Source organism: Lipophrys pholis (assembly GCF_963383615.2).
Source record: "Lipophrys pholis genome assembly, chromosome: 14".
In the NCBI taxonomy this organism is placed as follows: Eukaryota; Metazoa; Chordata; class Actinopteri; order Blenniiformes; family Blenniidae; genus Lipophrys; species Lipophrys pholis.
Genome location: NC_137633.1, coordinates 7,096,339 through 7,119,725, shown reverse-complemented (window position 1 = coordinate 7,119,725; position 23,387 = coordinate 7,096,339). Strand labels below are relative to the sequence as shown.

Genomic DNA, 23,387 nt, shown 5'->3' with positions numbered 1-23,387 from the left:
TCGTTTTGATTCCCCCCCCCCCCCCCCCCCCCTCTTTGTAGTCGTTTCAGTTGATCCACTACTTGCCGAACTCCAGATGGGTTCAGCGAGTAATAAATGGAAAATATTCACGGTTCCAGGAGAAAAAAAAAGAAGTTATCGCAAATTTCAGGAAGTGAAATGATAAACTGGTGAACCATAAACACATGAAAGATACATTAAAAATTGAAAAGATCCCTGCAAAAATAATTTCCCAGCCGCTTGGACTCACGCACTGCGAAACTTCACACTTTAATATTTCAGGCTTTATTTCAGCTGCTACTTCTCACACCATGCTGTATTTATGATTCCGCTGTATCTAAAGTGGATTTTCAAGACCATGATACAAAACTATGAGGCTGTCATTTAATGTGTGTGCTCAGCTGCTCCGATCCTTCTTTGTTTTTTAGCATTTCCACTTCTGGGAGCCCCTTTGCAGAGATCTAGCAACTTATCACACACTCGGCACAAAGCGGCACCACGAAGCGCAGTGCAGCATTTTTTTTATTTTGTATTTTTTTCTCGCTCGATTCAAAGCAACACTGCTTTAATTTCTCTGTTCAGCGTCCATGTTATGAAACAAGTAAACGCAGTCATGTCCGACTGTGGACCCACGGGCATGTTGGGTCCAGAGAGAGGTGTCAGGCATACTGATAGTCTATCGCTAATGATAGACCATAAGGTCAAGGCCTATAAGCATGATAGACTTATAAATAGGTGGCAGAGCAAAATGCAGCAGACACATGATTATTTTACTCATCTATACCATCCGGTCAAGAAGCATTAGAAACACACAGAAACAATTCATTTGTTCCATAAATATTTTGTGTTCTAAGCTCGACTCAGGCCACGTTTACCCGGGGATTTAAAAAAAAGGGTGATATTTCTCTGCGTTTGCAAACGTAGCTATGAGTCACCACAAAACAATGATTCCTGAAAACTCCGGCCACAGTGGAGATTTGGAATGTGTCTCTGTTTGGATCGAAAGGGGGCAGGCAGGATTTTGGTTGGCTATCATGGCTTCATGCTTCTCGTTACACTGCCCCCTACAGGTTTGACTAGTCGGCAAATAAACTCTGTTTTGTGAGTCTGCTTTTGGGTCCACATCCCTCAGTAATCAAGTACAATGAGATTTAAAAGTGCAATCCATCTGGGCATAATATAAAACCAATCAATTAAAAACATACATACATTTTCTTTTTTATATATTCTTAATAAATCTGCTAATGCAGGGAGGCATGTGCACATCTTCAGGGAGGGAGAAATTACAAGCAATATTGTCCATCAAGCAATAGCAAACTTGAACACTTATTTAAAGAAGAGGGCTTAAAGCACACACTTCAAATCCAATCATGCTTGTCCAAATCCACTTAAGCTTTCTCATTAGAAGATAATCCGAGCAAACATTTCAGAGGATGTACATATTCTTTAAATTATTGCACTGCCTTTAATGAATGTGTACTTGGAGCTTAGAACATTTGTATTGTCAGGAAAGGTCTCTGTCGCACATACACTGCCGATCCTCCTGTTGACTGATGGCGCATGTATTTGTCAGCCCTGTTTACACGCCAATGTTTTCAAGTGGAAGCGGAAAAGTTTTGTTCCATTTTGGGTGTCTGTTTTACACGACAACGTGCATTTAAAAAAAACAAAACTGCTCCTTGCACAGGACACACGTTTGACAATCGCTCAGCACATGCACAAGAAGGATTCATTCATAACAGTGAAAGCGGTGTGCGCTCGCCACACTTTAATTTAACAAGGCTTCTCCAATAAAGTGTACATTTACTGCACCATCATCTAGATGGCATGTGGAGAGCGTTTATTTCTTACAACCGGCCGATACTGAGTGGGTTTAACACGTCGACGTACGACAGCTTAAAGGAGCTTCACATAAAACACAGCTCCCACTAGTGGTCCTACCTGCTAACTACATCGTATTTAGTTGCTTCCATGTAAACGGCTACCGTTTTCATAATGTTGCTGTGTAAATGTAAAACTTTTCTGGAAACACAAAAGCAAATAAGTCTTCGCTTGAAACACTGTCGCGTCAATGGGGCTTCAGAGAAAATACTTCAGGAAACATCTGGAAACAATCACATCAACTTGACGAAATATGTTTGGGCAACATTTGGATTCTTCGCTGGCTGACTGTACGTCATTGATTGTGCCGATTCTTCGAAGCAAACAAATAGTGCTGGAGCTACTTTCTCTTTCTTTCTCTTCTTCTTTTCAAAAACATGATTGTCTAATAAAATCATTTGGCCAACAGAAAGTCTGACAAGCCACTTCATATCCAAATTAATCGATTCTTCCCAATGAGCCAAACCATAAGAACTGGCTCTCCTATATGAGCCACAATTCCTGTCACTAATTGGAAGCCACTCGTTCTTGTATACACTCAGTATAAAAGAAAACCGTGCTTTGATTTCAGTGGTGGTTTGAGTTGCTCGTTACCTAAATGGATTTCTGGTCCTTCACAAAAGAGCGATCCCCCTATAAGGGCCTATTGACTTCATGGTTTTGTGCGTCGTCTGTCCTCCTGTCTTATTTTGCACTCACCGTCTTTTCTCATTGCAGGAGTTTTGACTTCCTGCCTTTGTGTTCTCCTTTATTGTCTGATTGCAGACACACTCACTCATGTGTATAAAACCTTGTGCTGTGATTTAATCGGTGCCAGTTGGCCTTGTTCCTTGAGTCAAGATAACCAGAATTTCCTTGTCAATCTTGCTTTTTTTTGTCCGGGACTCTCGCCCGCTTTCTCTCTGTTCGCTCTCATCTTCCCTGTTTGTACTTTCTACTGTTTATGTATTTAATCTCTGCCCATCTGACCTGCCTCTGTTTTGAGTACAATAATCTCCACCTTTAATACACTGACATATATGCACCTCATTTTAAACCAACACCACCATGAGTGCAGCATTGGACACCAGTGGAAAGACTATTTGTTTGGGTGCTGTACAGGGAACTGACAACAGCATCAGTATGACGCTAGAAAAAGACCCTTGTGTGTAAGAAATGGCCCCCAATTTCATTCTAGTTTCACACTGCTGTTTATTCAGAACCACAATACGAGGACTATTGTATTTTGGGCGCGTTGTCCCAGGATCTCCTACCTGGTGAGGGAGATGTTTCGTCGGGGCACTTCCTTCAGGTCGTTGACGGACGCCGTCTTTCCAGCGAAGCAGTAGTTGGGGTTGTAGTCTGTCATGATGGTGGAGGCTCGCAGCTTGCTGAGCTTGCAGTCTGGGCTCTGCAGCTCCAGCTGAATGGACTGCAGCTCGGTGTGTTTACGCCTGTACACTGGTGAGACGAAAATGAAAGCGGAGTTTCATTCCACTGCCGAGATCCCCCACAGTTTGAAAAGCACAAACAAAATCTCGAACCCATCTTCTCGTTAGAAATCATTCCTGGCAGTTGAAGCACAGAAAAGGGGAAAGCTTTTTTAAAGTTGTTATTTCTGCAAAGACTGTAAACTTCCACAACAGATATTGTGATCAAATTGAATCTCTTTGTGTGCGTGTGAGATATCGATTCCTTTATGTAAGGCCAGATTTGTCTTTGTAAAATATTGAAGGATTTGGCCCACAACATTTGAAGTCCATACATGTCAAATACACAAACATCCAAAAAAGAGCCACACTTATTTCCCCACAAATGGAGCGGAAGAAGAACAGCAAACAGTGTGAAACCATGAACTTTTTCTCTCGCTCTCTCTTTCACACCCACACGCTGAAAAGTGCTGGGAGCCTCGGCCGGGCCTGTGAGCATATATAGTAGTCGTAAGGAGAATTATTTGTGTTTGTTTGTATTTGAGAGTTATTTAGTTACAGAGTCTTGTCTAATGTACGAGTGCTGTCGGCTCACGGCTGAGCAGCCATCCATCATTAGCGCCTTTCATTCATCAGAGAGGTCATCCCACACCTCCAGTGCCTTCTGCCTTGTACGTCAAAGTGTGTGCATGTGTGTGCGTGTGTGTGCGTGTGTGTGTGTGTGTGTGTGTGTGTGTGTGTGTGTGTGTGTGTGTGTGTGTGTGTGTGTGTGTGTGTGTATATATGAGTGTGAAAATGTGTGGAGGAGGAGGCGGAGATGGCTCAATGAGTGCGTGTGTATGGCTGCGATTGCCTGAAAGCTGGATGTCTTGGTGGTTAGACGCACTTTCTGTCCTCACAATGGCCTGCTAAAGGCTGTGTGAGAGGGCAAGACACAGGAGGAAAGTGTGTGGGAGTGTGTGTGTGCATGATGGGGTTTCTATGTATCGTCTTTATTTATATGCTTTATATCAAAGATGTTATGATAATATCGGATAAGATATAATGCATTGGTTGTCATTTCCTCTATTTTCTTTGTAAATAACATGCATGAATGCCTGCAAACATAGGCGGCCTATTTTAGTGCGAAGTGCAGGGAAATGTACTATTCTAAAGGTGGATAATCTCAGCACAAGACACAATCCACGGCACAGATGTAATCAATGGTAGGTGTATTAATGGGATGATGTCCGATAAACCAATCATATAATCGTGTTCTGGTCATCTTTGTGCACAACTATACATGAAAGCAACAACCATGATGAAGGTCAGAACTGGGAAAGTCCTCTAGGTAACAAATAGACATTCTGTGTCTAAGCTGTTTATCACAAAGGAAATAAAACATTAGCATCCACCATCAAGCTCTGACTCATCCTGTACTCTAATTCATGATAATGTCACCTCCACGTGTGGCATGGCTGCTAAATCACCTGATTGCACCTCTTTTTTGGGACCTGCACACCATGAGTACAACCCAATTTGCTTTTTAAACAAGGTAGGTCCAAGATGAGAAAATGAACATTCTGATTTGAGCAGGGGGAAAGCTTGAACTTGATGAGAAAAGGGGATAAAATGAATCTAACAGATATTAAAGACTAAGGGCTGGCCATAGCTGCTGTACTAATTTGTTCTATAATTTATTTTCTTGTGTTTTGATTGAGTTGTTTTGTATGTTGGTTTTTTTTTGGCTATAAGAGAGAGTTTGACTGACAATATCTGACATTTCATTTTCTGTTACCTGACATGTGCTGGATGGATTGCACTGGAGTGGAGTATATGTATGCAGGCTTGAACTCTGTGTTATTGACACTCTCTCCGGACGGCCTTGCACCTTTTGCACTGCCTCCGCGGTGTGTGTAATTACCCTCCCTGCTTATTTTGAGAGCACCCATTGATTTATGGAACTCGGATTCTCGCTCGTTCCTTAGGAAGCGTGAAGTTTTAGAATCTCACAAGCAAAAGCACACATTGTAAATTAGAGGAACAAATCAAACCAGTGCAGGAGAATCAGGAAATCTGGCTGGGATTATTGTACGCTTCACGGTAATGAGAAAGAGTGTGAGAGGTACTGGTCCACCGATCCCAATTAAGACTAGAAACACACGGCTGATGGCATTTGTGAGCATTCAGATTCAGCTTTATTCAGCTAAATTAGAGCTCCGAGATGGCCTTCGGGCCCTGTGCCGATTTGGAGAAAGGTGGTCACAGAGATCTGTTTGAGCCTCTCAGTTCCTGTGAGTCCTTCTGCTGACACAGCATTTTACTGTTGTCCAGTAACACAGTTAATGATGCTTTGTTTGACCTTCTTAAGATTTCTCTGCTGTAACCACACTTTACTTCATTCGCTATAGTCTTTCGGGGACGTTACCTAATTTCACCTAGTTTTTCTTATAACAAACTATCAACCAGATGCCTCATGGGAATTGGCGACACTGAGCAAGAGCACTACTGGCTCATGAGAGCAACATCGTGACTACGTATTGTCTGTGGAGCTAAGTCGATCTCCAAACAGCTGATTTCTAAATAAGTCACCGAGAAGTCCTAACGGGTTTTGTGAAACATTACTAAAACAATTGAAATACTTCAAATGACAAATACCCTAAAATCTTAAACTTTGTAAAGGTCATGGGGATTATCTGCCCAAACAATGAAGGTGGTTGAACTATTGATGCTCACAAATGTGCTGATTACACAGTGAGTGTGTTATGTATTATCAAAAAGCAGTTGTGAACCCCATAACCCATATTTGCTTTTCAGATTGTACCAAGAGACTTACAGTTACACAGCATTACTATACACTAAGCGTCTTTTCAGACTGAGGACACGCAGTATTGGCATTGAAGGTAATTATTGTACGATGACCTTTTAAATCAACACAGCCTGCCTTCAATCATTGTTCTGCTCTCTATTATACCATGAGCACAGCTGCTCAAAGTACATTAATTATTAAATATAAGTACTGAATGTGTATTTGTTTTAATTAGGAGGTTGAAAATAATGCCTGAATTAATATAACCTTAAATTTAGTGCATTAGGTAATCAATGTGGACTGCACGTTTGTTCTGGGTATATTTTCCTAATTCTGTCTCCAGAACTCAGTTAGAGGTGAAACAAGTATTTGCACCACTCAACAAAGAAACTCTGGTGGTCATGGGACTCAAACACGATCGAGGAGGCTGACGCACAGGATCACACAATCAGTCCAGTGTCTTTGATTTCATGGGATATCAGGCAGAGATGGTTGATCACAGAAACTACAGGGAGGAGTTTATACTAATAGATTAATGCACAATACATAATCTGATTCACAATGTCTGAAAGAGTCTCTATTGTAGTTTTAACAAATTTTAATAGAAGTTAATACAGCTTTAACTTTTCCTCCGATCGTGTTTATCCTTTTCCTCCCCAAATTTTGATTTATTTGCTGTTACCCTCCAACATGTTTGATAACTTCCTCCACCAACGTGTCCAACTAGATTTCATTTAGTGCTTTTGGGGGCTAAGCACTCCATCCAATCACTCTGTGGCGAACCCGAACAAACAAACAAACATGTGAACAATAGAAAAACAAGCAGATTACTCTTGTGTAAGCAGTGCCTAATGTACACAACAACCCTAATTGAAATACTGCCGTTGGTTCGTGATGTCACTCATTGTGTTATTCTTCGTTGATCACCCACAACAAAAACTGTGTATTTGCTTGGGCTTGTAAGAAATTGGATAAATCGGCATAGAAGATGATGGATGATTCCCAGCTGGAGGTAATTCACATATATTGAAAACAGGTTTCAGTAGTTAGAAATCTTAATTCTCCAAAGATCTTTGTATTTTGTCCCCATTGTTTACTGTAGAATATGCCATAATGTAGAGCACTCAACTACAAAAAAAACGCTGCCATATATGGCCGACCACTGTAATTGCAGAAATGCCTGTGTTTCCATGATAATTGCAAGAATCGATTTTGTTGCTGTTAAAATGAAAGCGTATACAAAGTTGGTACTCTGGTGGTACCGCCGTAGCAGCACAGAACTTCCGATCGACGTGCGTGACACTTACTGATCATGACTCCGGACACAGCCAGCAGCAGGGCGGCGATGAGGGCCGAGGTGCCCACCGAGAGCCCCAGAGCCAGGTGGGATAGAGAAGGCTGCGGGGGCAGCAGGGACACCTCTGCAGGACAAGAGGAGACAACAGCGTTGTACAGTTGTCGTCCTCCCCAGGTGGACTATTAACATTCACTTCGCCACTCTGACCCCCAACTTAATTAATGATGTGAAAGCGATGACACAACAGAGCTTAGGAGCGGTGACGGTGGGCGAATGCCAATTTTTTTTTTTTTCTTTTTCCAGTGGTGAGAAAGTGTGTGTGCGTGTGGGTGTGTGTGTGTGTGTGTGTGTGTGTGTGTGTGTGTGTGAGAGAGAGAGAGAGAAGGGGGGGGGGGTTGTCTTTTCTCTTGCTTAAGCTGAAGAACAAATGTGCAGAGAGAGAGAGAGAGAGAGAGAGAGAGAGAGAGAGAGAGAGACCATATTGAGACTCTGACCTTTTACGACCTAGCATCATAGAATTATCTGCTGCTTGTCATTACCGAGAACAGATTTGCAAATCACAGGGCAAGGAGAGAGACGAGGTCATTAAGATATTATTGAGATGGTAATAGCCCTGTTATTTTGCCTCAACTTACAAAGTGATGCTCCACCGTATTAATTCATTTCAGATCTACAGTCAGAAATGTATTATTCATTGGGAAAATCCTAATTGAAGAGGCCCACAGGGAGGGGAATTCAGTCTATGCTCCTTTGTTGCCATTTAACCCTGAAAGAAAAAGATTTAAAGAAAATTTTTTTGTGCTTGACATGGCCTGATGGGCAAAGCTTGTTGTGAACTTAAGCTCGTTACGCAACACAGTGAAAATCCAGAGTCTCGACTCACTACATCGGTATCCAGGTGAAGCCTTTTATACCAAATCCTTGACATGCTCAGATGAAGAGCTTTTATCTGTCTGCTGCAGACTTAAATTACACATCCCAGAGCAGAAATACACACAGATAATAATGTTACATTCATTTTCATTAGCAGGTTAGCTCATCCTACATATTGATAATAGCTATGAATGATTAAAGCACTATTAAAAACATTTCCCTCAGATAAAGATTCAATAAGGAACAAAGCCTCCCAGGCCTAATTACCGTTGTAGATTAATTCAATATCTATTCTTTTAATCACAGTCTATTACAGGTATGATTATATTTAGCTGAGCTCACTTTGACATTTAGATTTGTTTCATGCGGGATGGACGAGAGAGAGAGAGAGAGAGAGAGAGAGAGAGAGAGAGAGAGAGAGAGAGAGATGATTCTCCACTACTCGAGCGACAACTGCTTTTAAACAACAGCTCCCGAGAGTCGGACCTGTGGTGTTGATGCAGGACACTTTGTCTGGAGCCAGGACGAGGTCGTCATCGCAGTAACAGACGACGGCGTCCTTGATCTCGTGGCATTCGCCGCTCTCACAGTGGCTGCAGTTCTGAACCGGGCTGATGATCACCTCCCCGTCTCCCTCCATCGCTGTAGACGCACACGCACACGCACACGTGCACACACACCCACACCCACACCCACACCCACACACACACACACACACACACACACGGGGGGGGGGGAGGAGCAGACGGTTGAGGATTTGATTAGACATCTTCAGAATGTCTTCTGGCAAAATGATGTAATTTACTGGAAATGATCCTAATCAAAGAATCTATGAGGAACATTCTTGGGGTTTTATTCCTCCCCGTCATCATCATCATCATCATCATCATGATGATCATCTGAATGACTCCTGTATGATTTGCAGACATGAAAGCAAAGTCTTAAAGGGGATGGTTCTTGTTTCCAGACCCATTCTGGGGGGGCACGGTTCCATACTATTTTGGGTAAAAAAAACCCAAAACATAACAAATTAGTAGAAGAATGTGGTCACTGTCCTTGAAATAATAATAATTTTTTTTTTTAAATTGAGGTCAGTTTCACGTGCTCAGTCTCCATCTCTTCCCACTTCTATCAAATCACTGATGTTTTCTTTGTGGACAGAAAAAGACGAGTTGAAAAGAATTGGTTCTCGAGAGAAAGGTCAACAACAAGAGCTGCCATGTAACCTATACGACCAACGTTAAGTTAGATAACATTTTAACAAACAGCTTGAGATTACCTGAAGATTAAAATGTTTCGACCCATTCCTAATACAGTGCTCCATGGATAATGGTCACAGCATCCAGAGGATTTAATTCAAAACTAATAGTTGTGCCTCCTCTGGGCCTCATCAACAGGCAGATTGTTTCTTTTCTTTCTTTTTAATTCCGTCTCCTCTACCATTAGACCAGACCTTCCACTGAAATCAAGGCCTAACTGATTACATTTGGAGACCAAAGGTTAACGTATTCCACTCCTGTACGAGGGCCTGACAGGAAGACGTTCCTCTTCAAGACAAATTCTCACTCGGAATCTACATTTTGTGGCCAAAGGTCACTGCAACCTCATGATAACCACAGAATATAATGAGGTGTACATGGGTAACTGGGAAGTAGGACATTTGTAGTTTTTAGTGGGGGGAAAAAAAAAACACCTGGTCACAGTCAATTTTGATTGTATTTGTTAATCTATATGAGGAGTATTATTACTATAGTAATAGAAATAGCATTTCTTAGGTTTGTAGTCTGTAGTGAACCATCCTTCATAACCTCATAACCTGGTATATTTACTTTGCTAGGCCACAAAAACCTGATATTTTTTGTCTGAGTTTCAGAGATTCCGTGAGTGTATCGTAATTTTAAGTATTTATTGGCTGGGTGTGAGTTGGTATGCAATGTAGCATGAAACCAAAAGAACTATCATTAATTGTATCGACCCAAAAATCTTACTGATGATGGGGAAATTGTCTGATTTGGCCTTGGTCTGTTTTTCTGAGTCTTTAAAAAGCGCTGTACGCTGTAATATTGGTGCTGCTGTTGTCTAATGAAGCTGCAATCACAGTTGTGGTTTGGCTTCATGCTCACATTGATTTTCACTGTCAGACCAAAAGATTGAATACAAACACTTGCTGTACCGCAACTCTTGGATCACTGGGGTGATGTTTTTTTGTTCCACCAAGTTGTAGAAAAGCATTGATAAAAATAAACAGGTGAACATTAGTTAGGATCTGCCGCGAGGACACAGAACCAACCAGAAACATCCTGCGTTCGTCTGTTTTGAGCAAAGGTGCGTTTAGACTGAACGACAACGGGACAGAACAAGACCAGCGTGGACAGGTTTAGTGGAAGAGGAGAAACCTGCCGTCTCTCAACACAACACATCGCCGTGGCCAGTGGTTTCCTAACTTTTCGCAGTGTACTAACCTCACGTCATTAAGTTAGTTTACACCAGCGATGGTTGCACCATCGCGTTGCCAGGAGAACCGCACGCTTCCAGATTTTCATTACGACCATTTCCACCTTTAACCCGATGAATTTACTGATATGAAACGGCGGCGCGTTAATCACAAACACAATCTTGCCGGCGGTCCTCGGCAGGAGCGAGATCTGCCCTGCGTGGCGCCACGTCCAAAAATAGGTTTAAATAGTTTTCACTCCATCCTTTGTTTTATTCGGGCTGTAAAGACGGCCGTTCTCCTTAATTGTAAGCTGCAGCACGCGGCGACGCGGCAGCACCGGCGTGAATTAGTCAAGGGCAGCCTGTGAAAGCGTGACTCTTTAGTAAGCAAAGCAAACGCACTCGTCTGCAGAATCTATTTTCTCTCATCACTCTGTTATCGGCTTCATAAGTACAAATACATAAATGTAACCCAGAAACACCAGAAAGGTTTTCCAGAGACGAATACAAATGTGTGGAGTGCAGCTGCTGACTGCATACTGATGTGTGGGCGTGCTGCCGCGGTGCGAGCATCTTTAGACACAGTCGTGTGGCGCGCTCCTTCAGAAGCCGGCGGTGGCTGGAATTTCACCAAACCTTCCTGAAGACCCGCTGTCTGCACGTCTCATTTAGTTTAACCAAATGATTGTGTGTGCTGAGCGGCAGCTTCTCCAGCATCAAAGCCAAACGAGAGTCTCTTTGCAGAGGATTCTCTTCTCCTTAATAATGATTTGCTGAGAATCTTCGCCATGCACCTAAAAACCTGAGTACTATCTTTCAAAAAGATAAATAAAGTGAGGCCCAGAGCAGATCCCCCATGCAGGTTTTCTCAGAGCAGGTTCAGAAACACTCTATATTCAACATGTCGCTCCGGTAAACATTTAAATGCTTTTCATGATCTTGTATTCAGGGGCTTTTATCACGAGCAGTGGGACTGTCCTGCATCGCTAAATATCAGCATTAGAGATGAAACAAATCTCCAGCTGAGAGGGAAATTGCCGGCGATGTCTGTTAGTGATAAGACCTTAAGGACACAAACGCCCTTCAAAGTCGAGCTTTACAAAAATAGTAAGAGATCGAATGGGGGATTTTACATCACAACATGCCTCATGGGGAGTTTTGATGTTGAGTCAAGTTGATAGTCATTAATTGAGTCTTTCCTTTCATTCATCCTCCTGAAATCTCTGCGCAACTAACCTTGAATTCTGCTCATTCTGTCATGAAGTGATACAAGGTTTCCTAATGCAAAATTTGCGATTGATATTTTGGTGATCTTGAAATGAATGATTGGAGCAGTTGGGCGGCTGCACAGCTGCTGTCTCTCTCTGTCATGCTCATTTAGCAGATTCGGTTTCAGCATTAATAAAAGTTGTTGTCTCCAGTGAGCAGCAACTCTGCTACTACGTCACTAAACTCCGACTGACTGAAAGACGTGAGCCTCCTTATTGTTAAAGTAACCCAGTCCTTCTGAAAGTAACCGGCAAACACTGCGCGTGAGGTTAAGAGCCGGTATCCTCTGGAGCTGTGATACATCAGCAACGGTTCACTCCTGATTCCATATGAAACTCTAAAGCAAGGCTGTGCAATACGTCGATCGCAGAGGCAGTGCGGGCAGATTTGTGTGTCGTGCAAAAAAATGTGTTAACATCACAACACGCACACACTCAACACTAAAAGCGTAGGCAACAATGCTATTAATGGTTTTGTTGCAGAATCATCTGTGGCGGAGTAGCTGAGGTCACGTTAAAGTTAAGTGTGGCCGCAGTGTTTCAGATCTACTGGTTTCCATAGTGACTGTTGAATGGCAATAATGACATCAGTGGTTGCTTTTGGCTACAGGTGATGTTGTAAAATGATGGAAACTAGAGCTTCGCCTTCGATCGATTTGTTTTTAGTAAACTTTTCAGTTAGACTTAATGTGTGAATTCTGATATCAAAAACAAAACAAAAAACACTTCCATTCAATTATCTGGTTTACAAATTTTTTTTTTTTTTTAAAAGTCCTGGTTGTGACTCCGAATGAGGATGTGAAAGATAAGCAAACAAGTGTTTGTCTAAATTACAGCTATTTACATAAGCTTGATGACAAACAGTCGTCATTAGTTTCCTGTGAAGCATCGCCCCTATTAAAGCTCGAAAAAGGACATGGAAATACATCTCTTTCTATTTCTCTCCAGAGTTGAGTTAAGAGGGAGTCTTTGATGATGTACGAGCGGCCAACACGCTTATCGCTACAGCAGAAATTTTCACAGCCAGACTGTTTTTAGTACCTGCCAGCTCCAGAAGAATAGAGTCAGAGGGGATCAACAGGTTGCCGTGTAATGAATATACTGATCCGCTGATCCTCTATATCTTGCGGCGTGTTAGTCAATAAAATAGTTTGGTTTAGTCGAAATGAAGCGCTGCGCTCTCTCCGCATTTTTCGGTGTCACATTCCCATCTGGCCGTACACATCTCGATTACCTTCTGTTTGTTGCTGCGTGCGTCTTGTACTATTACCACCGGTCCAAAGTGTAGAACAACCAAAACCCATTTCAAATGTCAATTGCAAAAACAAAAGTGTTTTCTCATTCTGTGAAGCACAAACACATTAACTCCCGCCTTCGCACGCGGCAAAGGTAGCAAACGCTGCATGCTAATTAGCAGGTGGCGGCTGTAGGACTGTATTCTGAAACGCATCCCACGACATTACCTTTCAGGGCGTAGAGGAAGGGCTCTCCCTCCGGGCTCAGGAAGGACGTGCCGTCATCACCGTCGTGTTTGGCGTTGTTATCGATGGAGGTGTTACCGCCTGGAGATAGCGGCGAGTACAAACACAACATTACACACACCAAATACAACAAAAAAGTGACCGAATATTCACATTGGAAACAAAACAAAACTTGTCTTTTGTCGATATTTTTGACTTTAGAACACTACAATTCCCTTCTTACACTGATTAGACTCTTATTTCCTAACTCCGGGCGTCCTGAGGGGATATTACACTGACACCTACTGTTTCAGTTCAGAAGGTCGTGAGTTCACTGAGGTAAGATTTCACAGCTGTTCTACAGATATGTGTAGCAGAAAAGAAAGTTTTTCTAGAGGTACTTAGAGCTTGTGTTGTCAAAGACAAAGAAAGTAAGCAATTTCATTTGTATGAAGAGTACGGCATTTTAAAGTAGCAACAAAGGTATAATTTAAGGTAAAGTTACTGGTAAAAAAAAAAAAAAAGAAAAAAAAAAAGAAAATCAAGTACTTCAGTACCTCAATTCACAAATCACTTGTTGTATTGTGTGGAAGCTAAAGGATTTAGCCTACAAGCGAGCATCCGGCTTCGTTTACTTGACATTTCAAGTGAAAATGCATCAATCTTTTACATTTCCGTTTCAGAAAAGTTTCACGTTTACACAACAACCTTTTGATGCAAAAGCGAGTTTTCATGTCGGGCCATTGATCGGTGCTGTTGTTTGTTTTTTGTAATGATGCTGTGAACATTGACAAAGGGAGTACATAGACATTCGTGTTGACAGGCAACGCAGTGGGATTGTTATTACAGGAGAATCTCAATGATAAAACTACCAAGTCCCAGGAGAAAATGGACTGGGAGTCTCTGCAGGTCACCATTGTTGTTATCTACTCACGCATGTGCAGAAACATTGCTTGCACGTTTTCAAAAACTTGCGGTGTCAGTGGCTCTGAGCAAAGTTGTTGTGCAAACACCCAAAATGCAACATAAGTTTCTCCTTTATATTTTTGCTGTGGTTTGAACCACTAACTACCCAATGACACTAAATTTTGCAGAAACATTCTAGTCGCTGGTTACTATTAAAATTATAAAAGTAATGAAATATTCATTTTCCAGTAACATAACAGTGATAATTAGGGTGGCGAGGATATGGCTGCAGGTCTGTCAGAGCATTATCCTTTTTCCACTCATTAACTGGATAATCCTACGTGAGCCTCCACACCGAGGTCGGGGTCAGAAGACACAAGGGAGGGAATATCTCTCTCGTCAGGTGTGAACCCTGTGCTGCCTCCAGGGCAAACTCCCTCTGCCTTTCTCAGGAGTGGAGAAAACAATTCACACGACTGTTTGTGACTTGAGGTGTTGTAGCATTTATTTACTAGTAATTGCATGCAAATTTACAATTTACATTTCTTAAAGCGAACCTTTTTTTAATTTTTTTTATTATTCTTTTGCGCTGATGCACTGAAGCTGTCTTACTACACTGTCTGGCTCTTTTCTGCTCCTGATATCTGTAGAAAGGCTGTGAACACTGAAAACAGCGATTCCTCCCAGCAATTACATTCATTTTGTTTTTAACAGAAAGTGCCAAAAATATTACTTTGCCATACAAGCCTGTCGCCTAATAGCCCCGACACTCCCGTGACAGATCGTCAAATTCGAAGAAAGCATGTTCTATTCTCAGTGAAAGAACATATAAAAGGTTTTTATTTTGACAATGTGTTAGAGGAAAGTAACGTCTAATCCAGATTTACAGCCGATTGAGCAGTTAAAGGGAGGAGACACACATCTGTTGCTGGGATTCAGCTCGGTCCCTGATCTGTATCAACCCTGTCAACCTGTCAGGCAGAGTATAAAACACAGATGGCACTACAAGATGTAAGTTTAGCTCACACCTGACAGCTCAGAGCTGTTTGTATATTCAACTTTTTTCTGAACATTGCAGAAAAAAAAAAAACATGGGACATTTTCCCAGACTAACCTCTGTAGCCTCCGCCACCACCGCCGGACATGCAGCCGCCCCCGCCGCCTCCGAAGCCGCCGCGAGTCTGCCAGAACTTCTGACAGGCCTGCCCTCCCTGGCCCCCCAGCACCGCCGGTCTGCCACCCCGACTGTTGGGAGCAATGTCATTCCAACCTCCGCCTCCACCTGTCACCCAACACAACACCGCTTTGATATGATGCTGGGTAATGTGTGTGTTTGTGTGTGTGTGTGTGTTTGTGTGTGTGTGTGTGTGTGTGTGTGTGTGTGTGTGTGTGTCTGTAAGAGATGTGAGAGAATTTGCAATAAGAGGGGAGGAAAGTGAGGGGCTTGTAGCTTCTCCTATATTGTAGATTTGAGAAAGATACTTGCATAACACAAACACAGCAAACAAACAAAAAAGAGTAACGCAAGATTAAAAAAGTTAAACAAGTGAAGACAAACTCCTTGTACATTAACCTACACAATCTTTTTATTTCCTTTCTGCTATAAAACTACAATCTCCAAGACATGCTTAATACAACATTTCTATGCGTAGTGTTTCCTCGGAAGTAAACCTTGAGCTTTGAGAAATTGCGAGAATCGATATCTTTTTTTTTTTTTTTTTTTTTGTGGCTTCATCCGAATGAATAATGGAAGCTGTGGTGGGCACACGTGTAACACAAACTACAGAGGAGCATGTAGTGCGGAGCACAGCGGTGGCAACATGCAATGAAACATGCATCAGGACAGAAGTAAACAGCTTCGGGATAAATGGAACAGGCACAGGTAGGCATGCAAATAGAGCGTCACACTATGAGTTCCGGCTGTAAACTCTGTTTATGATTTTGTGTGTGTGCGCGCACAGGGGAGAGCAATGCGCCTCGGCTCTCACATCCGGACGTGGGGAGGATGACACACACACACACACACACACACACACACACACACACACACACACACACACACACACACACACACACACACACACACACACACACACACACACACACACACACACACACACACACACACACACACACACACACACACACACATAAAATCACATCAGCAGTCGGCATCGGTGGAGCGTTTCTGCCTGTGCCGCACCCTCTCGCTTAACGCGCACCACGATGAGGAGGTTTTATTTCGCACAGCTGTCATTCGCACAAAAAGACATCAAAGCTTCGCGTGGCGTACCTGCGGCGTTCGACTTCCCGTTGCGTCCCGGTTGGCTGGGGTCATAGTCCATCTGTTCCAGCTGGGTCTCCGATTGGCTGCTGTAGCCCCTTCCACCTCCCCCGGCAGCGATGATAAGAGGGGTGTACACGCCTTTGTCCACCTGGGCCAGGATGGGAACTGGTTAAGACTCAGGCGGTGGTGGAATATGCACCTCAAAGGAATGGTCCAAGATTTTAAGTTCACGCAAAGCGGGCAGATTGTGGCTTTCTACTACGAATATACAACCCTACAATGTGGGCACTTTTTTAAGAAATGGGGCAGAAAAAAAACATAATCAATCAAACGTCATGAATCTGATGTTAAATTACGAGCACCGAAAGTTTGAACAAGTGGCTCCAATGTTAAACTGAGCTGGTTTGAACACGCTCATGTTACCTCATCACTGTTTTCCTTAAGTGGCTGGTGATTAAGGCATTGAGGCTGGTGTCAAATTACAATAAAGTGGTGAAAAGAGGCTCCCTGGGGTTGATGATGCGGTGGGATCACATTGAGATCTTCTTTCATTTGGTGGCTTTATGGTTTCAAAGTGTGAACGTGTTACATAGATAAAGATTTTCGGAGCAGTGTGACTCACGAAAAGCTTATTCAAAGGAATTTAAATAAAAAAAAAAAAAAAAAGACTTCAAATGAACAAACAAGGTTCTCTTCAAACAATACTACATATGAGCACGAGTTGAAGAGAGCAGCTTGTTATCGGGAGCAGAAGTTGCACCATGAAAAATTTCGGCAGATTTCTTTCGGAAGGCTCTTTGTTTCAGATGATTATAAGATACTGTATTTTCTCGAAGCTGCCTCAACAAACCCTTCACCAAAAAGTTAATTCTTTACACTTTTAAGGCAGTCATAATTGACCACTATACAAAATCACAACCAAACATTAAAAGGCATTCTTTGAAATTGTGAAAATTAGACCAATGAGTTGAACTCCATTAAGATCTAACATCAAACTGATTAATTACTTTGAATCTGAACCAGAGAAATCGCTTCACTAATATATCTAAACATGCTGAAAAACCAACAATCTCGTACACAAGCCTTTTTGACTCACACGCCAACGTCTGCAGGGATTATGTTCCAGCACCTAAACACCAGGGGAACGTCGCCTTCTTGGGAATCGTCTTACCTTGAACACATAAGTGGCCCCTCCACCTCCACCTCCGCCACCTTTCACTTGTGTTTTGTTCACCATCGGGCCGCTCTGTTCCAGGCAGAACTTATTCAGCACGTCGTTGGACTGCGGGGAGGAAGAGAGATGTCAGCTCACTGAAGAATTGCCTTCATGGATGTCAGCAGTGTGTGTATGAGAGAGGCTGAGCAGCTGCCAAACCGCCGGCTGCTGGGAGTCGAAGGATTTAGCATTATAATAGTGAGCAAATACCAAGCAGAAATATTCACCGGCGCGCGGGGACTGGAAAAAGAAAAAGCGGGAGCGCCAGTGTTCGCTTTTGAAAGAGAATTCCAGTGTGATTCCACTGCGTGCTGATTGCCGGTGTTTTACATAACAGTGATGTTGTGATGTTATTATAGAGCGTCCAGAGTGATGAATTAATGGTGCCCACTTTTTTTTCCAGAGGAGAAATTCATCATGAATGCTGCAGAACGGCTTTTTGGTTTTGTGTATTTGTTTTCCCCATCACTTTGTGGTACTGCTTGAAGAGCTTGAGACAGCCTTCCTATGTCAGCAGCAAACGTACTTACACAAGGTCTTTCTGTAAATGTTTGTAGAGCTTCACGCGAGCTGGAGTCTGAGATTAATGCAGTACAGTTAGTTGGTGGTTCACTGGGGGCCATGGGAGCAGTGTTAACACAAATTATAAAGTAATGAGTTACTGCAACATCCATCGCGACTGTTACTATTAATAACTACCAACTGGTTACTATATGGTAAATGAATACTCTTTCTGTCTCGCAAGTCTGTATGTGGAAGTTAGAAAGTCTTATTGCCGTTTTCTGCTAAATGTTTTGGTGTTGTACGATTGTGGTCAGTGACGAGATCTTATATCATGTGACCAGAAATCAGGAGGTGAAAGAGCAAGACTGAATGACGTCGATCTACCACATCCGAGTTAATCTAAGACCATCTGTATACAGGCCATGTCTGGACTGGCATCGTAGGTACTGAATACACAGAAAACTAACGGTACAAATGACACATTTAATTCATGAGGATAATTATATTGGGGCTTTTTTTAAGTAATCTTTACAGTTAGCCAAAGTTGTTGTCCTAATATTTTCCCAAATCCCTCTTTACTGGATGAGAAGCGTAATTCTGAACTGAATCAGACTTTGTCTCGGAACCATGAAAGACGTCACACTGCCGGTAACATTAACATAAGCATGCATCCACAGTATCTGTGATCCGTCAGCATCGTTACATAAACATTGGCTTCCATTTATAAAATCTGTCATCAGGCCAGTGGTAGTTTATCTCAGCTGTTTTGTTGCAGCTTCTCGTCGTCACCATAATTTCATGACTCTACATTCTTGAGCATCTTAAACATCGACATTTAAGTGAACTATGTGAAAGGCCTCATAGTTTCTTTTCCATGTATTTAGTTACTCTATTTTGAGTTGGTGAGAAACCTCCCAAACCGTGGTTGAACGTTGATTTGAGAAATGTTCTAATGAATAAAAAGAGTATTTCAGTAGGAGATGACAGTTACAGTACGACAAAACTAAACATAAGACTTGATGAGGATGACAGGATCAGGATCTGGTTAATGCAAGAAACTGTGTCCCTCCTTCTTGATTGAATTCAGCCGCATACACTGAATGGTCCAGTCAGTCCATGCGGTACTTGGGGGATATCACTGAACTTTGTGCAGACTTATGGCCTGTATGCGCTCCGTCCACTGTCTTCCATACTTTATAAAGCCGGAGGTGGATGTTTCCTGTCTTCCTCATGTGCACCATCACACCGTACTGCCTGAAGCGGGTCCTACTTTTTGTGAGTGAGCAGGCACAAGCTTTTCCTTCTCTCCACCAACTCTATGTGAACCTCACCCAGACACGCAAACACAAACAGTCGCAGTGGCTCCTTCAACTCCCTCGTCTGTGTGAACCGAAACTCCGCAGGGCCTTGAACGGGGGGGGGGGGGGGGGGGGGGGTGAGGAGGAGGAGGTGGAGGTGGAGGTGGGGCTTACGTGACTGTGATTGACATGCAAGTGCGTTCAAATGTTCTGGAAGAATCTTCTTCGCTTGCTCTCCTTTTGAGTCTACTCTGTCACTGCAGTTTCTCTTTTTTAAAGTTGAGTTTGTGTCTCAGAAAGCGTGTGTGTGTGTGTGTGTGTGTGTATGTGCGAGAGAAACACAGCGAGTATCTCTCAAGAAAAGGCGGTGTGTGTGTGTGTGTGTGTGTGTGTGTGTGTGTGTGTGTGTGTGTGTGTGTGTGTGTGTGTGTGTATCATCATTTCCAAAGCTAAAACTAGGTGTGAGAGAACACGGTCTTACAGCACAAATCACTTTCTGAGCGACCCTTTGGAGAGACTGGCTGCCTCTCGCTGTCAGAACGGGGGGGAAATAAGAGGAACCTTAAACGACTTCAGTTTCACTTTGGAGCGGCGGAGTCCCTCTCCGCTGTCTGTGCTGAGCACTTCAAGAGACACCGCTTTAAAAACTAATAACGGCATGACAGTGGCGAGGACCCCTGCTTGCTAAGCTAGATGTTTTCCTTGTAGAAACACACACACACACACACACACACACACACACACACACACACACACACATGCACGCGCACGCCAACAGACCGTCAAGCCGAAGCCAAGATGTCCTGCTAAATCAGCAGCACTCCAAACTATTATTTTAAACTAAATATTTATGCTTGGCGTAAAATGCTTTTATTACTCGTGTTTTTTTTAAAGGCTTGACAAGATATTTTACTTCTGCGCGTCTGCTCGTTGTCACAACATAGTTTTCCGGTGTTGTCCCATGAGTCTGTCTACCTGCAGGGGTCCCGGGGTGACTGCATATTATTCAATAACTGGAGTAAATGTGTGAATGTAATGTCTCTAGTTTTGTAACTTGTTGATATTTAGCAACTTTGCCATTATTTATCATTTAGAACCACATATTTGAACCAAACTGTGTTTGACACACATTACCTTAGAGGACAGTAGTAACCGAAAAGAGGATGTGGCAAGATGATCATAACATTTCCAAGAAATTCAATAAGAGGAATTATCCGCTCAAACACATTTCGAGGCTATAACCTGAAAAATAGGTGTGGTTTTGGTTTAGTTATACAGTTTTGCAATATATATTTGTTTAATAGATGAAATATGTTTACTACTGTGTTTAGTAAGTCACTAAAGTTTAAAACTTTAAAAAAACAACATTAAGAAATGAAAGAAAGATGAAATTCTTTATGTGAAAACATATCAAAGTGTGATCTATAAAGAATTAATGATGTTTCTGTTTTTAGGTGAGATTGATACTTTTTTTTTTGTCCAGCTTCAGTGTCAGCTGTGGCTTTTGTAACCATGGTTACTGTTTCGCTAAACCCTTGTTTATTGGAGGGAATCCCATCATTAAGCCTGAACCACCCCAGTCCTGCTGATGCATTCCAGAGACCAAGTCATTTTTTATTATTTAAGACTTTCATTTGAGTTGTCGTCTCGTGTTTGTTGCTGCTTTCATCATTTCGGTTTAAAAAAAAGAAAAAAAATCCCTCAAATGGTTTTTATCGGTGAAATTCTTTTATTTTGAACAAATTGTGTAACTCTTCATGTCTGCTGCTGATCAGTGAATGGGAAGTTTTTGTGGAGGGAAACAAAAAGAAAGGCCAGTTTCTGGGTTTGGCAGAAAAAAACTAAATAATAATAATGATAATCTGTCCTCGCCGTACAGTGGGACTAGAATACAGCTACTGGATGTGTACGTACATTTGTGAGAAACTGATGGTTTCACTGGCTGGACACAGTTAAAATACGGTAAGTGGCCATGGCAGGACAGTGACCTCCCACATCAGGTTATGGGTACACATCGGTTTACCTGACAAGAGCCGCGGGGACACAGTTGTCCTTTTTCATTAATGCTGAATAATAACGATTCCCCCGTTTTCCCTTCTAGTCATAGTGAGGTCCATGGGGACGCCTGTGGCTCAGGTGGGAGAGCAGGTTGTGCACTAATTGCATCGGTGGCGGTACAAGACACAGAGTCCCAGGTTGCTCCCAGAGGACGGTAAATACCATGCAAATCAACTCCACCACCACTGAGGCGTGGTTAGTGAACGGTCGAAAATGAGACAGAAAATGTAAATCTACGTCTCCAATGATGTCAAGCAATCGAATTTGGAGGCAAGACGTGGTTGTGCCTATTGAGAGGTAGAAATGTCATAACGTTGATTCACTGCAACATATACAGCTATTCTGCCGTCATTCTTACAGTCTGTCTCCTCCATGAGAAACGACACACCGCGAGGTCTCACAGAACTCTCCTCGCATCCTGAACTGCAGTGAATAACGGCGAGAGAGACTCACGTTGGGGCATGCGTCTTCTCCTTGTTGTCCCACCAGGATGTAAAGCGGCTCGCCCCTCTTCAGCGGGAAGTCTCCGGTGATGTAGATACCGTGTGACCTGCTCATGGCCAACACGCTTCGCCCACCAGCTGCACCATAGGCGGTGATCCTGAGGTCCAACATGGACAAACATATGTGGGTCAACATTTTACGGTCAGGCTGAAGATTTCTCTTTCGGCTGTTTCCATGGAGGTTATCTGACACGGTCTGATGTTTACACCGTGAAACATCAAACTATAACATTGGCTTATTGATTGTTTCACAATCATATAATTTAAAAACAAGATAAATGCATTCTTATGTCAACGCTTTTGGCAACTGTGAGTTGGAGCTTGTACGGCGTAAAGAAAAACCTCAGCATTTCCTTGAATCACACAGCTTTCATACAGCTATATTAATGTTTTCAATGGGAGAGATTGTGAAATAGGAGTGATGAATTCTTTAACAGTATCTAGTTTCTGTCAGTTAGGATTGAACAGCTGCTTCGTTCACATCAGAACAATTAGGGGTAAACTGCTACGTTTTATTTACCAAATGATTGTGCAGGCAAGAGTGGACAGGGAAAGTTAAAAAGGTTATAATACTGTCTAAACTCAATGTTGAGGGTCCAAAAATCCAATATAGATGAAGGAATTTTCCCTTCAATCAGCTTTGACTTCCTGTTTACCCGACTGGCAATCAATACAAAGCATTTCTGGCTTAATTTCCAACACGTCTCATCACAGCCATTTAGCACTATTTCACCAAATACAACATATGACCATGTTGCTAACTTTGATCTGAAATGACATATTTAACTAAACGTGATCTGATGGTTCCTGCTGAATGACGTGGAAACATTTATCAGCATTACATGGTCATCAAATACTGTCATGATAAAAGTTCTAATCTTCACAGACTTTAACAAAGTCGAAGGCAAACTCAGTCAGCTTTGGCTTGTTTATTCTGATGACAGAATGACTTTTCATTTTCACAGGGATAGACAACTTGTGTTTTTATTTGTTGAGACATGTGCAGCGACCAAGCTGTAATTTATGAGCTTTCTTCACACTTAAATACATTGGATATTCAGAGTTGTTCAGTAGGCGTTTATCAGACATAACTCCAGGCTCAGTCCTTTCCCGTGGTTTTCTTGAGTGTGCAAGAATATTAAGAAACAGCTGAAAATAATTTTGAAACTCTGAAAACACGTTTTCACCCTGGGTGCTTTTTTT

The 23,387-nt window shown here is 42.4% G+C and overlaps 1 protein-coding gene across 1 annotated transcript in view; it reads right to left on the bottom strand.

Moving 5' to 3' along the window:
* Positions 1-23,387, bottom strand: part of alk (ALK receptor tyrosine kinase) — a gene marked incomplete at both ends in the record, with an annotated part of 444,001 nt that overhangs the window by 14,927 nt on the left and 405,687 nt on the right. Inside the window, 8 exons of the mRNA XM_080479669.1 lie at positions 3,135-3,321; positions 7,386-7,499; positions 8,735-8,890; positions 13,416-13,514; positions 15,433-15,600; positions 16,612-16,753; positions 17,777-17,887; positions 22,135-22,282. Of these exons, the coding sequence (XP_080335795.1) occupies positions 3,135-3,321; positions 7,386-7,499; positions 8,735-8,890; positions 13,416-13,514; positions 15,433-15,600; positions 16,612-16,753; positions 17,777-17,887; positions 22,135-22,282 (1,125 nt within the window). The remainder of the gene's footprint in view (positions 1-3,134; positions 3,322-7,385; positions 7,500-8,734; positions 8,891-13,415; positions 13,515-15,432; positions 15,601-16,611; positions 16,754-17,776; positions 17,888-22,134; positions 22,283-23,387) is intronic.